The sequence below is a fragment of the Notolepis coatsorum genome (assembly GCF_963971535.1).
Source record: "Notolepis coatsorum genome assembly, chromosome: 1".
In the NCBI taxonomy this organism is placed as follows: Eukaryota; Metazoa; Chordata; class Actinopteri; order Aulopiformes; family Paralepididae; genus Notolepis; species Notolepis coatsorum.
In genome coordinates this window covers 195,262,524-195,279,575 of record NC_140165.1, presented here as the reverse complement: position 1 = coordinate 195,279,575, position 17,052 = coordinate 195,262,524, and the positions used below count along the sequence as shown (strand labels likewise).

Genomic DNA, 17,052 nt, shown 5'->3' with positions numbered 1-17,052 from the left:
CGCACAGACAGACAGACAGACAGACAGACAGACAGACAGACAGACAGACAGACAGACAGACAGACAGACAGACAGACAGACAGACAGACAGACAGACAGACAGACAGACAGACAGACAGACAGACAGACAGACAGACAGACAGACAGACAGACAGACAGACAGACAGACAGACACACACCGGCAAAAGCACACCCAAAGTGCACACCCACACAAACAAAGGTCAAGCTTTAGAAACCAGTACAAACTTCTGTAGTACTACAAGGTTAAATAAAACGTGTACTGTTGATACAGTCAGTTGCTGTATATGTTAATATGTTAATACAGGTCTTAACTAGATGGCCTAGTGGGAGACTGACAACACAGAGTGGACTGAGCTGATCCAGCTGCCTGGTTCACTAAAACATCTCATCAACCCTTTTATCATCAAACTAATTACAGTTGAAGCAGATAATCACTTACTCTCCTTTAGGTGATAGGACTGAATGTTCCAACACTGTCCAGGTCCAGCTGCTGTCCCCACTCTCTCTCTCAGTCTCTCTCTCTGTGTATGCCTCTCTCTGTGTATGCCTCTCTCTGTGTCTCTCTCTCTCTCTTTCTGTCTCTCTCTCTCTTTCTGTCTCTCTCTGTCTGTCTGTCTGTCTCTCCCTCTCTATATCTGTATATATATATATTCAGTGCCCCCTCTTCTCTCTCTCTCTCTCTCTCTCTCTCTCTCTCTCTCTCTCTCTCTCTCTCTCTCTCTCTCTCTCTCTCTCTCTCTCTCTCTCTCTCTCTCTCTCTCTCTCTCTCTCTCTCTCTCTCTCTCTCTCTCTCTCTCTCTCTCTCTCTCTCTCCATTGGTGTGACTCCTACTGACAGGTATAAAAGCTCCAGGGTTTCATCTGGTTTGGCCCCACCCTCCCCTGTCCTCCAGGGAAGCTGATTGGCTGACAGGTGGAGCACATGAACCAAATAGTAGAAAGATCCATGAGACAAAGAAATCTGACCTGGTCACAACAATACAGTGTGACTGTGTGTGTGTGTGTGTGTGTGTGTGTGTGTGTGTGTGTGTGTGTGTGTGTGTGTGTGTGCGCGTGTGTGTGTGTGTGTGTGTGTGTGTGTGTGTGTGTGTGTGTGTGTGTGTGTGTGTGTGTGTGTGTGTGTGTGTGTGTGTGTGTGTGTGTGTGTGTGTGTGTGTGTGTGTGTGTGTGTGTGTGTGTGTGTGTGTGTGTGTGTGTGTGTGTGTGTGTGTGTGTGTGTACTAAGTCACTGTGTGCCTGATAAACTGAGTCATCAGATCTGTGTTGACACAGTAAACTCTACACCAGCGCAGAAAAACAGGTGTGTGTGTGTGTGTGTATGTATGTGTACATACTGTACATATTTGTTTGTGTATGTACATATTGTACGTGTATGTGAGTGCATATGAGGGGTGTGTGTGTGCGCATATGTGAGACAAATGACTGAGCTAAGACTCCTATTAAACTGATTTACACAACCAAGACTCCTATTAAACTGATTTACCATGGCTAAGACTCCTATTGAACACATTTACCACAGCTAAGACTGCTGTTTAAATAATTTACCACAGCTAAGACACCTACTAATCTGATTTATCACAGCTAAGACTCCTATTAAACTGATTAACCTCAACTAAGAATCCTATGAAACTGATTTACCACAGCTACACCTGCTATTAAACTGATTTGCCACAGCTAAGACTCCTATTAAACTAATGTACACAGCTAAGACTCCTCTTAAACTGATTGACCAAATCTAAGACTGCTTTTAAACTGATTTACCACAGCTAAAACTGCTATGAAACTATTTTACCACAGCTAAGATTTATCATAACTAAGACTGCTATGAAACTATTTTACCACAGCTAAGATTTATCATAACTAAGACTGCTATGATCACAGCTAAGACTCATATTGAACAGATTCATCACAGCTAAGACTCATATTAAACAGATTCATCACAGCTAAGACTCATATTAAACAGATTCATCACAGCTAAGACTCCCATTAAACAGATTTACCACAGCTAAGACTGCTATTAAACTGATTTACACAACTAATATAAGACTATTAAGACTGCTATGAAACTGATTTACCACAGCTAGGACTACTGTGGCTAGAAAGACTCAGAAGGAGCTTCTATCCCCAGGCCATCAGGCTGCTAAACGAACAATAATCGCTAAACGAACAATAATCACTATGCAACAACCATCAAATGCACACAGCACACACACCCACACGCACACACACACTCACTCAAACAAACAACACACTGCAGCACCCACTCTCCACACTTTAGATCACACAAACACACTTACACTTTATATTTATTGATAAAGGATTTGCACTACAACTCGTACACCTACTGTGAATTGTACCTAAACTGCACCTCGTCCATTTATGCCTTGCACTATATAGTATTGTATATTAGTACACTGCACAGTATTGTATATTGTATGGTAACTACGTCTACGAACATTGTACATATGTCTAAACTGAACACTGTGACCTCTTTTTTTTTTTCTTCTAATTTTTACTATGTTTTTATTTCATACTTATCTTGTCATGCACAGTCTCTGGAGCGCAACAGTAAGAAGCATTTTGTACAAAAGTATTCTGTACTTCTGTATGACAACTATTAAAGAAACTTGAAACTTGAAACTTGAAACTACTACTAATCTGATTAATCACAACTAAGACTGCTATAAACGTCTTGATCAAAGCTAAGACTATTATTAAACTGATTGATCACAGCTAAGATTCCCATTAAACTGATTTACCACAGCTAAGACTCCCATGAAACACATTTACCACAGCTAAGACTGCTATGAAACTGGTTTACCACAGCTAAGATTGCTATTAAACTGATTTATGACAGCTAAGACTCATTAACTCAATGGATGCCACGCAGTTGAGCATCGTTTGTACTTACCACGCCAAGCTCTAAGAGATAGGAATAAGTGGCGGTGTTTGCAGGTCTATAACTATATTATAGCTATGGATACAATACTATGGCCCATCGGCTATCTATCGTTCAATATGTGAAAAAAAAAAAATGCATCCATACATTCCCGTTTTATACCGTGGTGAATATAAGTATAGTTGTAGAGTTATCCTGTCTAATCCCAGAAAACGACGCTATGCAGCAATACGTGCATTTCACTAAAAGCGTTGCCGTTTCTCGCCTGTACACGCTACTATTTCGAAATCAAATCTATATTATCGGTATTATGTTTCCTCATGAATGAATGAAAGGGGGGGGGGTCGTTTTTGATGCTTTGATCGTCACCAACGGCATACGTTGTGGAGTAACGTTACACACATATGTTGTCGATTGTGTCGCCAACATAATCCGCCACACATCATGTATCGGGAGCATTTGATGCTTCTCAATCTGATCGAGACAACCGCTCCACTTGCCCGACAAAGAAAAGTCAGACCGGAGACTTTTGATCGACGCACAGGCCAAGATATAATGTTTCAGAGGGTGCTCGATACTGCCACCTGGGTGGATGCGGCCGGTATTGCACATTGGCATTCTCAGGATGATTCCCCATGTTAACCCCGAGTCTGTGTGCCTGTAATGAATGGAAATATTGAATAAAAGAAATAACGATGAAAACCCGCATGGCGAGATAACCCGACTATCATCGGGTCTGGCGCTGATTGAGTTAAATTGATTTACCACAGCTAAGACTCTTATTTAACTCATTTATCACAGCTAAGTCTCCCATTAAATTGATTTACCACAGCGAAGACTGATATTAAACAGATGTACACAGATGTACACAGATGTACAACCGCTAAGGTAGTTAAGCTAGGATTCAAATACTACTAGGGTAGTTAAGATAGGGTTTGAAAGTAGAACTGTATTCAGTCAGTCTTCCTTGGCTAGATAAGGGTTAAGACATGGTCCATTTATAGTATTCTCATGATGTGTTTAACCAATGGCCATGGTATCATGGTAGGTTGTTTGTACACGAATACATTTTCAACAAAGTGATTCCAACATGCCAGTCGCATCATAACGTAGTGTGGTGATTATGGTGAGGGGAGGAGTCTCACCAAGAGTGAGGGGTCATGGGTAGTGTAGTCCACCCAGTGTTCATTCTCCAGCTCCTCCATTACCTGCAACACAGAGAATGTTTACAAACGCACACACACACACACACATATATATATATGTATACACACACACAAACACACACACACGTACCTGGTTCATGGCACTCTTCAGCCAAGTATCCACAGCAACACCAGCCTGTCTTAGAAGGTCTAACCTCGCCTCTGCCTTCAACTTTAAAATCTGAAAGGAGGAGAGGAGAAGAGAAGAGGAGAGGAGAAGAGAAGAAATAAGAGGAGAAAAGAGAAGAAAATAGACGAACAGGGGAGAGGAGAGAAGATGAGAGAAGAGGGGGGTGGGGAGAGGAGAGGGGAGAGGGAAGGAGAGAAGAGATGGGTGGAGAGGAGGGGAGAGGAGGGGAAAGGAGATAAGAGAAGAGGAGAGGAGAGAAGAGGAGAGGAGAGAAGAGGAGAGAATAGGGGTGTGGGAGAGGAGAGGGGAGATTAAATGGGAGAAGAGAAGATGAGATGAGAGAAGAGAGGGGGAGAAACGAGGGGGTGATGAGGAAAGGAGAAAAGAAGAGAGGAGAGAAGAGGAGATGATAGAAAAAAGAGGAGGGGAGAGGAGAGAAGAGATGAGAGAAGAGGAGGTGGGGAGAGGGGAGAGAAGAGGAGATGAGAGAAGAGGAGAGAAGAGAAGAGAAGAGAAGAGAGGGGGAGAGAAGATTAGGGTGGGGGAGATGAGAGGGGAGAGGAAAGGATAAAAGGGTAGAGGAGAGAACAGAATAGGAGATGAGAGAAAAGAAGAGGAGGGGAGAGGAGAGAAGAGGAGATGAGAGAAGAGGAGGGTGGGGGAGGGGGGAGCAGAGGAGAGAAGAGGAAATGAGAGAAGAGGAGAGAAGAGAAGATGAGGGGATAGGATAGAAGATGAGAGAATGGGAGAGAAGAGAAGATGAGAGAAGAGAGGGGGTGAGAATAGGAGGGTGGGGAGATGGAATGAGAGGAGAGGAGATGAGAGAACAGAAGAGGAGGGGAGAGAATAGAAGAGAATAGAAGAGGAGATGAGAGAAGAGGAGGGTGGGGAGAAGAGGAGAGAAGAGGAGATGATAGAAGAAAATATAAGAGGATATGACAGAAGAGGAGATGAGAGGAGAGAAGTGGAGAGAAGAGAGGGGAGAGGAGAGAAGATGAGAGACAAGAAGAGGAAAAGAGAGAATAGTATCGAAAGAGATGAGAGAAGGGAAGAGGAGTGAAGAGGAGATGAGAGAAGAAAAGAAAAGGGAAGAGGAGAGAATATGAGGATAGAAGAGGAGGGACATGAGAGGAGAGAAGTTGAGAGGAGAGGAGAGGTGAGAAGAGAAGTGAGGAGAGAAGAGGAGATAATAGAATATGAGAGAAGAGGAGATGAGAGAAGAAAAGACAAGAGGATATGAGAGAAGAGGAGATAAGAAGAGAGGAGATAATAAGAGAGCAGAGGAGGGGAGAGGAGAGATTAGGAGAGGAGATGAAAGGAGAAGAGAAGATAAAATGAGAGTTGTGGAGAGAAGAGGATAGGAGAGGAGATAAGAGAAGATGAGAGAAGAGGAAAGATAGAGAAGAGAGATAAGGAGATTTTTAACAAATCATCAATACAAATATCTATTTGTATCAACCATCACAGACTCGACAACATTAAAAACTATGCAAAAACTTTATTAAAAACCAGTTCTTCCTCAATGACTGAACAAATGGCTTCATTATAGCACCACCTTGAAATAAACTCTTCTAGTCAAGTCAAGTCAAGTCAAGAGTTTTATTTGTCACGGCATACAAGTATACAATGAAATGCGGGTGGTCTTGCCCGCAACGATGTGCAATACAGTAGTACCAATAGACAACATTGTGCAATAAACAGGTAACATAGTGGGACATCACGGTATTTGTACATAGTTATTTACAGAGCATGAAGGACATGCTAGGTCCCTTGGTAGTGCAATACACTGTTACTATACTATTTTTAAAGTGACTACATTCTACATTCTTCATCAGAAGAAAAAACCTGAAGTCCACTCTGATTCTCGCTTTCACAATGAACAGAGGAATCAAGTCTGCCCCTGAACCATTTTCCATACAGTTTTTCCTACTTTTATATATGCACAACTTGGCTTGTCCCACTACAAAGTTATAAAAATAGCTTGTAAAGCACCAAAAAGCACCTGCAGTCTCCCACATTGAGCGTAACAGTGAAAAGCGGTCTCTGGTGACTGACAGAAAGGACACTTTGTTGGATACATCTGTGTTCATTTTTGTGACAACACTGTTGACTGCCAGCATTCCCTGCAAGACCCTCCACTGCAGGTCACCTGACCTTTTATTCAGTGGGGCTTTATAACGCACCCTCCACACTGGCTTACAGTCATCTGCCACATCAAATTGTTCTCTCCATACAGTGTCCCTTCTCCCATTCAGCATCCTTTTATTTAAAGCAACGACACAATATTTATACAACATTTTTCCGTTTACATAATAAAATAATTTTTCCTCACAAAATCCAGCAAAGGCCCTGTCAAACCGGTCAACTCTACTTCAAGGCCCAGCTGAGGGAAAGGATCCCTATTATCAGGCACCTCAGTCCCCACAGCATAGTTTGATTGATTGAAAATTGTATTAACAGATTGCAGAATGGGTACAATACAGTACAGCTCAATACACACAATTGTTAAGGGGATGCAGACCAGAGAAAGACTTTCGTCTTGTTTACATCAGGGTCCCCCATTTTCAATTCATCATAACATATATGACATACATGACATACAGATAGACAGTACTGCTACATCTATACATGTATGGCATACCAGATCTACAAATATACAGTACTGTTTGTGAGTACAAAAATTGTCTAAAAAGAGAGTATATACATTTGAGGGGGAAGAAACTGTACATTGGAGGAGGTTGGGTAGGCGGGGTGGGGGGGGAAACTATACATAGGAGGTGGTTGGGTGGGTGGGGTGGGGGGGGGGGGGTTGGGTATGCGGGGAAACTGTACATTGGAGGGGGTTGGGTTTGGACATTTACAGGGGCCAGTTTCGAATTGCAGTCTCCCGTAGGTGCTCTTTTAGAGTGGTTTTGAAGGTGGGTAGTGATTCACATTCCTTTACAGCTGTGGGTAGGGCGTTCCACATTGTTGTGGCATAATTGCTAAACGTGTTTAGTCCCTTATTTGAGCCGATTCTGGGTTTAACATGATTTGTGGAGCTCCCTCTGGTGTTGTGGTCGTGGTATTCACTGACCTTTGGGAAGTATTTTGACATGTACATGGGTACCTTAGTGGTGTAGTGCATCTTGTAGACCAGGCCCATTGCAAGTTGCTGTACTCTGTCGTCTACTCTAAGCCATCCTAGGTTGTCAAAGTGGGCAGGGGTGAGGTGGGTTCTAGTAGTAAGGTCAAGCAGTAGTCTGACCAGTTTGTTTTGTGATGTTTGTAATTTAGTTTTTAGCGCCTTTGAGGTGCTTTGGTACCATGAGGTGCAAGCATAGTCGTAGTACCCTTGAATGAGTGCTCCTGCCAGAGTCTTCAGGGTATTCTTGTTTACCAGAGAGGAGATCCAGTACAAGTCCTGTAACATGTCCAGTTCTTCGCTCGTGAGTCTATTTAGCCAAGCATTCGGAATGTCTCTGGTGTGCCGACTTGACCTCAAGCCCAGTAGCGAAGACACTGCCTCTGTGTCGTAAAGCCTTGGACCTGGCACATCCACTATGTGCTTCAGTTGTAAAGTCTCAGCTGAGCACAGTCTCTGTTGGAGACCAGGCCTACTGTTTCCTTGAATTTCCAACCTGACCCCTGGATTAAAGACTCCTGCCAAAACAGTGATGTTGTAGGCTCCATCCTGCACCAATAAAAAATAGTCCAGGCTCTAAACAGTCCTTTATAAAAAGGTGACAATGTGTTTACATTCAGTCTCAAAAATACAGTCTGTTAAAAACAATGATGCATCTAAACCCCACCCATGTACACTCTTTAACTCAATCAGCGCCAGACCCGAGTAAAGTCTGGTTAACTCGCGAACCGCTCAGCGCCAGACCAGAGTATAGTCGGGTTTTCATTGTTATTTCTTTTATTCGATATTTCCATTCATTACAGGCACACGGACTCGGGGTTAACATGGGGAATCATCCTGAGAATGCCAAAGTGCAATACCGGCTGCATCCACCCAGGTGGCAGTATCGAGCACCCTTTGAGCACCCAGTATCTTGGCCTGTGCGTCGATCAAAAGTCTCCGGTCGGACTTTTCTTTGTCGGGCAAGTGGAGCGGTTGTCCCGATCAGATTGAGAAGCGTGAAATGCTCCCCATGCATGATGTGTGGTGGATTATGTTGGCGACACGATCGACACCAATACTGGGACTCGCAATCAGATAATTGGAATATTCTTTTTGGGGTACATCCTAGTGAAGGTAAGGGCTATATGATATCAACCCTGCTGTGATCCGATCATGACTTCACCTCGATCACAACATATGTGTGTAACGTTACTCCACAACGTATGCCGTTGGTGACGATCAAAGCATCAAAAAACGACCCCCCCCCCCCCCCCCCACCCTTTCATGCATTCATGATGAAACATAATACGATAATAGATTTGATTTCCAAATAGTAAGGTGTAAAGGCGAGAAACGGCAACGTTTTTAGTAGGGATGCTCGATATTGGCTTTTTTACCGATACCGATATACCAATATTGTCCAACTCTTCATTTCCGATACCGATATCAACCGATATCAACCGATACCGATATATGCAGGGTCCCAGGGTCCCCCCCCCCCCCCCCCCCCCAAAACGGAATAATTTCAGGTAATTTTTCTTTTTTTTTTATTATTATCTTTCTTCCCCTCCTTTTTCCCGATTTTTCTCCCATCCCACCCTTCCTGGTTGTTGCGTACTTTCCCCTACTGTTGGTCCGGGAGACCGGAGACTGTCACATGCTTTCCTCCGACGCATGTGCAGCCTGGGGCAGGCCAACCTGGCCGCGCAGGTTCTCACCGGGGAGAGTGTAGCGTGTGGGAGGCCACACTATCTCTCCTCAGATCCAACCCTCGCTGAGCAGGCGCCCCGACCGAACTGCAGGGGTCGCTGTCCACAACGCCCAGGACCCACCCTTCAGCTTCCCACCCCCTGATACAGCCAATTGTATCAGCGTGAGAGGACAGCCAAGCTGATAGCAACGCCGGGAGCTGGATTCGAACAGGCGAATCCTAGTGTCTCCCGGTGTTGGTGACGAACGTAATCTCCGTGCGCCACCTGCCCCCCTAATTTCAGGTAATTAACATTACATATCTCTTGTCGTGGAATTAACACAACATTATGCATACTTTTGACAATAAAAAAATCTGAATGTGTTCTTACTTGCTTGGTAAATAAAGGTTAAAAAAAAATATTGAAATCGATATCGATCATTTCCGATATCACATTTGAATGCCAATATCGGTAGGGCGATAATATCGGACATCCCTAGTTTTTAGTGAAATGCACGTATTGATGCATAGCGTAGTTTTCTGGGATTAGACAGGATTACTCTAAAACTATACTCATATTCACCACGGTATAAAACGGAAATGTATGGATGAAAAAAAAAGTTCTTTAACACATATTGAATGATAGATAGTCGATGTCAAATGGGCCATAGTATTGTATCCATGGCTATAATATAGAATATAGTTATAGCCCTGCAAACACCGCCACTTATTCCTATCTCTTAGAGCTTGGTGTGGTAAGTACAAACGATGCTCAACTGCATGGCATCCATTGAGTTAAAATATGGCTCATCAGAGGTCTCCACAACACATCATAACTTCCTGTGAGGTAACGTTGTATGAATTGGAGTCTAAAAACGGCTACTCTGCAGGTATTATGCGGTAGGTGCGCGAAAGTGACCATGTAGCTCAGTGTAGGAAGGTCGACTCTGGGTTTATCTCTACGTGTTCAGGAGACTCAGGTGCATAAAACGTGATCATGGTCATATCAAAACACAATCTAGGGATGTATAGGAATAAAACATCTAGAATTTGCCCACCCAGAAGGTACCAAATCGTTTGTCATGTCATCCCAAACAGGGCCGCCGCTAGGGGCGTGCGAGCAGTGCGGTCGCACAGGGCCTCGCGAGAATGGGGGCCTCGCGAGAAGAAATTATTATTATTATTTTCTTTTTTTTTATAAAAATAAAAATAAATAGAATGTTAACAATCACTTTCCATCACAGACCTAAAATCTAGTTTTGCTTACATGCTTATATATTTCACATTAGACACATTTGTAGAATAGTGTTCCAGGCTCTGCGGCTCTGCAGATATACTATTGGTTTCATTCTATGACCCGTTTACTTTTGTGTAAAGCATCGTTGGAGGACTAACACTAGGGGGAGCTGGTTGGCATCGGTCTGGTAGTCGGTAGAGAGATGTGAAGAAGACCGGTATTATCCACGAGGGGAGGGGGTACAGGTACGGGGTCTATTCGGTGCTATCCACGGGAGCGAGTGGATGTCTTGGCCAAGAGCATCCTACTTTTGAAAACCAAATGTGCAGCATCGGAGCAGAAGAAATAACGCCGCGTGCCGTAAGCTTATCAATAACAAGTATAGTGATTAGGTTATGCCAAGACGAAAAGGACGTTCGGCAGATGGACTGAAGATGAAAGTTGTTGCGTATTAAAAAGCTAGCTAGCTCGAGTGCTATCGAGTGCTAACGTGTGGCAGATAAACTAGGAACAGACTCCCAAGTTCATCCCAACGGGGGGGACAATATCATGGGACTGGTGAACTTTGTCATCTCCACGGTCGTCTCCTTCCTCTTGGACCTGATTCTGCGTTAGGGTGAGTTTTTAATGCAATCTATTCTGTTCCCGCCGTGGATCTCTCTCTCTCTCTCTCTCTCGCACTCTCTCTCGTGCTCTCTCTCTCTTGCTCTCTCTCTCTTGCTCTCTCTCGCTCTCTCGCGCGCTCTCTCTCTCTCTATATCTCTCTCTGTCTCTCTCTCGCACTCTCTCTGTCTCTCTCTGTCTCACTCGGTGTGTTGCATCATGCAACAGGGTCTGCTCCGGTATCAATATTGAATGGCGCAGTAATGCTATGCACTGTTCTGCTGCCTGGACATTACTGCTCAACATGATCATTCCAGCTTTACAAGTTGCTCTCTGGGAACATTTCACACTGTGCTCGTGCAGTTTGTGACGTGTGTACTAAGCTTATAGAGTTCGATTCAAATAAGGCAAAACTGCAAATCTGCATGTCGTGCTTGAAAAATGTACCTGGCTTTAAGCTTGTTTATGACCAACACCAGGGGTGTTTTATGCATTTTCCCTGTTACTGCCAGGTGTACGACTGTACAGGTGCATTGCCACTAAGCCTCGGGCAGCGCTATTAATTAAGAATACGTTGACTGTATTATATGCCCAGCCTCGGGCAGCGCTATTATTTAAGAATATGTTGACCCTATGCCCAGCCTCGGGCAGCGCTATTATTTAAGAATACGTTGACTGTATGCACACAATTTAAAAAAATTTTTTAATTAATAATACAAAATAAAAATAAATATTATATTAACAAATATATATATATTTTTAACCTTTAGGGGGGGGCCTCGTGTTTAAATCACGCACAGGGCCTCGCATTTCTCCCAGACGGCACTGATCCCAAAATAAATTAGTTTGAGCAGACAGTGTCCATGGTGCTGCATCTTTCGGCCAAAGTTAGGCACTGTGTGCCAGTGAAACTTATTTCAGACTTAGGAATATTTTTAGAGTGAGAAATGAATTTAAATTTAATGTTTAGTTAAATACTCCAGAATAAACGTTTCATTGTTTCCAGCGTCTACTCCTCATGGACCTGACGAAACGTTATACATTCAAAGTTTATTCTGGAGATGGGCGCAGTGGGCAAGGCGCTCGCCTCTAACGCAGGAGACGCTGGGTTCGAGCCCAGCTCTCGGCGTTGCTACCGGCTGGCCGGTCGTTCATACTAACACAATTGGCAAGTGTTAGAGGGTTTGAAAGCCGGTGGGTGGGGATTTGACGTTGTGGACAGCGACTCCTACAGGTCGGTTTGGTGATGCCGGTGCGACGGAAGCAGGAAGTGACGGGGGCAGCGTGAGCCTCCCACGCGTTACTCCTCGCCACTGAGAGTTCGAGCTGCTGCGGTGAAAAGATGCGACAGGCTGCCTCCTCGTGTACCGGAGGGGACACGTGATGCAAGGCTTCTATCCTCACTACAACCGGCCTGTGGGAGGCATAGTCTAGCAACGTTTAAGACAAGGGAGGGAAGAATTGGATAATACGAAATTGGGATGGGAGAACATTTGAAAATGGGGAGAAAAAGTGGATACAAAAATTTAAGTTTATTCTGGAGCATATGAGTGTGCAGGTTCTATTCTCTTCATTGTGATTATTACCTATCCCAACGGATCACGGGAGATGCTGGCCACTAATGCGCTTAGTTACCACTAGGGATGGGTACCGAATTCGGTACATTTAAGGGTACCGACTAGGGGTGGAACGGTATGCATTCGAACCATACACCGTTCGGCACGACCTCCCCGGTTTGTGTGTATTGTACGGTTCACGGGATGAGCAAAAAAAATCTTCATTTGTCAGGGAGCCGGGAGAGGTGACGCACCGGCTGCTCAGCTGGCAGCAGGTGCTAATCAGTTTGTGGAAATGGCAAGCGCAATATATTATAAATGAATCTTCATTACGACTTTAAAAACATAGCCATTAACATAGGCCTACACACATCATAACGTTAACGTTAGCACGGTTTGTACAACAACACAACGCACTTTAACTATGGTAGTAGCCCGCCAGCTGTAATACAGCCAACCTGAAATGTTACCGTAGCTACTAGCTAGCAGAGGAGAAAATGGGAGTCTGAAAGGCGGGGTGTTGAAAGACAATGATAGGCGTTTATTCAACATCCAAGAAGGCTAACATACAACTGTGTTTACTAACTCCAACCGGGACTATTGCCGCTTTTCCACTGCATGTTATCAACTCGATTCAACTCCGGTAACGGTAACGTTAGAGTCGAGAAGGTCCCACACGCTAAACTGTCCCTGCGGACCCGCCAACCCATAGATAGTTCCAACTCACCGAATTACGTAATCCACCACAGTTGCACTCAATATTTAAATAATGTTAGTCTAAATAAATGTAGACAGACAATGTACGTATTTTAAAAATAGAATCAACAAAGCAGTGTTGTTTTGAAACAGTACAGCATTTTATATTGATGGCCTTCTAACTTGTTTGTTTATTTATTTTAAATAACACAGTGACACTTTTCCTTTTGATAAGAAATCCAGCCATATTCCTTTCATTGTATTTCAAATACTGCACTATACCGCAAAACGAAACCGCACGTTAACGTCAATACATGTTTTCAAACTCTCTTTGGGTGTTTGCAATTCATGGCGAGTATATGTCTGATATCTTGGTACAGTGGGCAGGTTGTTAGAAAGTGTAGCTCAGTTTCCACCTCTGCTCTGACATGGCTGTTAGCCTAGCCACAGAGCGTCTTTAGAGGAGAGGCTCCGATTGAATCCGGGACACAGACATGCAGCCAATGGGACACTGGCTCTGTTCATGGTCACGAATCGATTCCAGCTTCATTTACATTTACATTTAGTCATTTAGCTGACGCTTTTATCCAAAGCGACTTACAAGTTCTGTACGACAAGTCATCAGGACGGGCACAACTCTATCAGCTGAGTAACAATGTTCATCAAAGTGTTGAGTGCTACAGTGTAGGTTAGATTATTAGGACAAGTGCATGACAGTAAGGTTAGTTAGGGTTAGATTTAATTTTATAATAATTTTTTTCAGATAATGGTTGAAGAAGTGCGTCTTTAGTCGACGGTGAAAGATTGGAAACATGTATTTACTACTGATGACAAACGTGTTGTTTCTTTTTGACATACTTGCGCCACACAGAACAACTGATCACTACAGCCCAGCATCATATTACTGTAGCCAGTCTCTTGAAACACCACTATCTCCAAACTTCCACTCCTCTCTAAACTTTATTTTGTTATGTGCTCTTGCTGCCGCGGTGGGTTTTCTTTTTAGCGGTCGGCTTACTCCTTCCATAGTTGCACATATTTGTAACCCATTTAACGTTATTAACACATCCCACGCCGGAAACGGCTTACGACGTGTTTCAAGTTCATGCGACTTCTGCCATTCCACGGCGTACGGCGTTATTGAGATCATATTTCATTTTTTCGCCATGTTATTCATAATTCCCTCACGGAGCCTGGTCTGATGCAGTGGGAGCATGCACAACTCTGCAACGCTTCAATACTGCCGCCTGGTGGATGATCGGCGAGTTGCAACCGGAAGTGGATCTCTTGTGATCCCGGTGCATCTGGCAAATGCGTCCGGCACTCGCATATTGTTGCGTGACTGTAGACACACGTCCGTGTGTAGCGATCGCTGCCATAACGCAATAATCGATACGATTTGGGCGTTTATTATGATGATACAAACCGGAAATGGATTTAGGAGATCGCCGTCAAATAAGTGGGATCTTTCTCCTCCAGTCTCATCGGCGAACGGTAAGAGGACGCTGACGTTACTTTCAGCCTGTTTGTTTATTATTATCAATGCAAACCGTTCTGATCAATATATCACCCATACTACATAAAGCATTTACTGACGATCACGGAATTATAAACGACCCCCCCCCCCATTCATCCGCGCATGATAAGTCATAACGTTTAGGATCATGTACAGTTGAATTTTTTTTATATAGCGTGGATCGGCAACAAACGGCAGTTGATAATCTATATTATGCGTTTATGCCTATATCTCATGTTCTAGGAATTACTGCGGAAAACGATAAAAACATATTTATATTCTAGACGGTATTTTCATATGAATGAAAAAGTATAACGTTCCCACATCCTGAACGATAGATAATCGATGTTGAATGGGCCATAGTAATGTCAATTTAGCAATACAATTTAAAAAGTTATAGCCCTGCAAAGAAGGTGAACATCTCCATAGACTTAGAGTGGTGGCAGAGAGTGGTATAAGATGCTCAAATTGCGTGGCAGGGAATGTGTTAAGCTAACGTTAGCTAATCGTCGGACATAACGTTAGCTCCCTACAGTGCAAGCAGTAGCAGTGCAGAAGAGTAGCGGATGCGATGTCACTAAACAAGCCCAAAACACACCGCAGAGCGGGTCTTCTCCAAAGCGGGGGACACAGTGAGTGTGGAGCGGGCTCGGCTCTTACCAGAGAGTGAACATGTTAATCTTTCTATAAAATAACTGCTAGAATACTCACTCAGCAGCAGAGTAGTTCATTGCTAGATTGTTTGTTTGTTTAATCAGTTGTAAAATACATTAATTTATTTGTTATTTAAATATATAGATGTGTATTTCTTTATCAGCAGAATAGTTCATTGCTGCTAGAGTGGTTTGTTTACCCTTGTTTTATACTTGTTATTTTTTTTAAATACAATACCTTTATTTATTTTGTATTTAAAGGTCCCATGCATTATAAATGGCATTTTCCAGTGTTTAGCATTGTTTCCTAGCAATGGGGGATTATATCAATGTGGTCTGTGTCTCTAATTATCATATTGACTCATCAGTCTAGTCTCGAGTTCACGAGATCTTCCCTCACTCAACTAAGCCGTTCTGATTTTACTGTTTTGCTGATGTGAATAAGGAGCTGATTGAGCTGATTGTGATCTGATTGGCTCTGTGGTTTATGTTTATGTTTATTTAGGATCCCCATTAGCTTTTGCACTTGACAAAAGCTATTCTTCCTGGGGTCCGGCACACACAACGATACAACAATATTCAATACATTACATCATTATCAACATCAACATCAATTACATCATCAATTACATCATTATCAACATCAGTTAGGATGATATTGTACAAGATATTTATTAGTAAAAAGTATTAAAATAAAATAATTAAAATAAAATAAATAGTGCTTCCTGAGCAGCACTCACTGCCATCAACATAAATACAATTAACAGTCAATTGGTTTTCACTGCTATGCCATAAGGGTTCAGTGCATGCTCATTAGTAAATGGTATTTACATTTTTGGATTCTATTTCAGCGAAGTAGCTTGGCAAGGAGTTCCATTCCATGATAGCTCTGTAAGTCACAGAAGGCCTGACGTAGCTTGTCTGGTCATATGGTCATGTTCTTCTCTTATGTAAACTATATGATCATAAAAATACTGTGGTTTTTTGACAACTTCAGCTATTTGTAGTCACCGCCCACAATTCGCTCAACAGAGCGAGTGGAATTACTTCCTCAAACAGGGTGCAGAGTCCGACAGACAGCAGAGAACGAGGGAGAGAGAGAGATAGAGAGGGAGAGAGAGAGATAGAGAGGGAGAGAAAGAGAGAGAGAGAGAGAGAGAGAGAGAGAGAGAGAGAGAGAGAGAGAGAGAGAGAGAGAGAGAGAGAGAGAGAGAGAGAGAGGGAGAGAGAGGGAGAGAGAGGGACCGCGCGCAGGAGTGTGTGTAAAAATGTTTGTCTGCCAGTCGCAGACTGTGTGGGTGACTGTCACTCAAAGCGCTTATGGGCGGAGCCAGGCCAGAACAGCTTGAAATCTTGAACTAGAAAAAAGCTGTTTTTGAGTACTTGATTAGAAATAAAAAACAATGAATTTTTTTAAAGAAAAACGTACAGATGTAGTCTAGAACAGTGTTTCTCAACTGGTGGGTCGCGACCCAAAAGTGGGTCGCGGGGCCATTTTGAGTGGGTCGCGGATGTGTGTAAAAAAATTATAATAATTATAATAATTATAATAATAACTTTATTTTTTTAAATTATTTTCTTTACTTATTTTTTTGCACTACCTATCTTTGTGAAAGTGGCTTCTCAGCTCTGGTCCAGCTGAAGACAAAGCAGAGGAACAGATTGGACATTGAGCATGACCTCAGAGTTGCTTTGTCACCCCAGACTTTGAGACTCTTGTCAGGAGCAAACAACATCCCCA

The 17,052-nt window shown here is 43.2% G+C and overlaps 1 protein-coding gene across 2 annotated transcripts in view; it reads right to left on the bottom strand.

Annotated features, from left to right (window-relative positions):
- The window catches only part of fchsd2 (FCH and double SH3 domains 2), a 376,153-nt gene that overhangs the window by 64,807 nt on the left and 294,294 nt on the right, over positions 1-17,052 (bottom strand). The window contains exons 13-14 of one of the 2 annotated variants that reach the window (XM_084325412.1): positions 4,216-4,305; positions 4,065-4,127 (exon numbers count right to left, since the gene is read on the bottom strand). In XM_084325412.1, coding sequence (XP_084181538.1) covers positions 4,065-4,127; positions 4,216-4,305 — 153 coding nt within the window. The remainder of the gene's footprint in view (positions 1-4,064; positions 4,128-4,215; positions 4,306-17,052) is intronic. The other variant, XM_084325413.1, reaches the window with a different exon arrangement.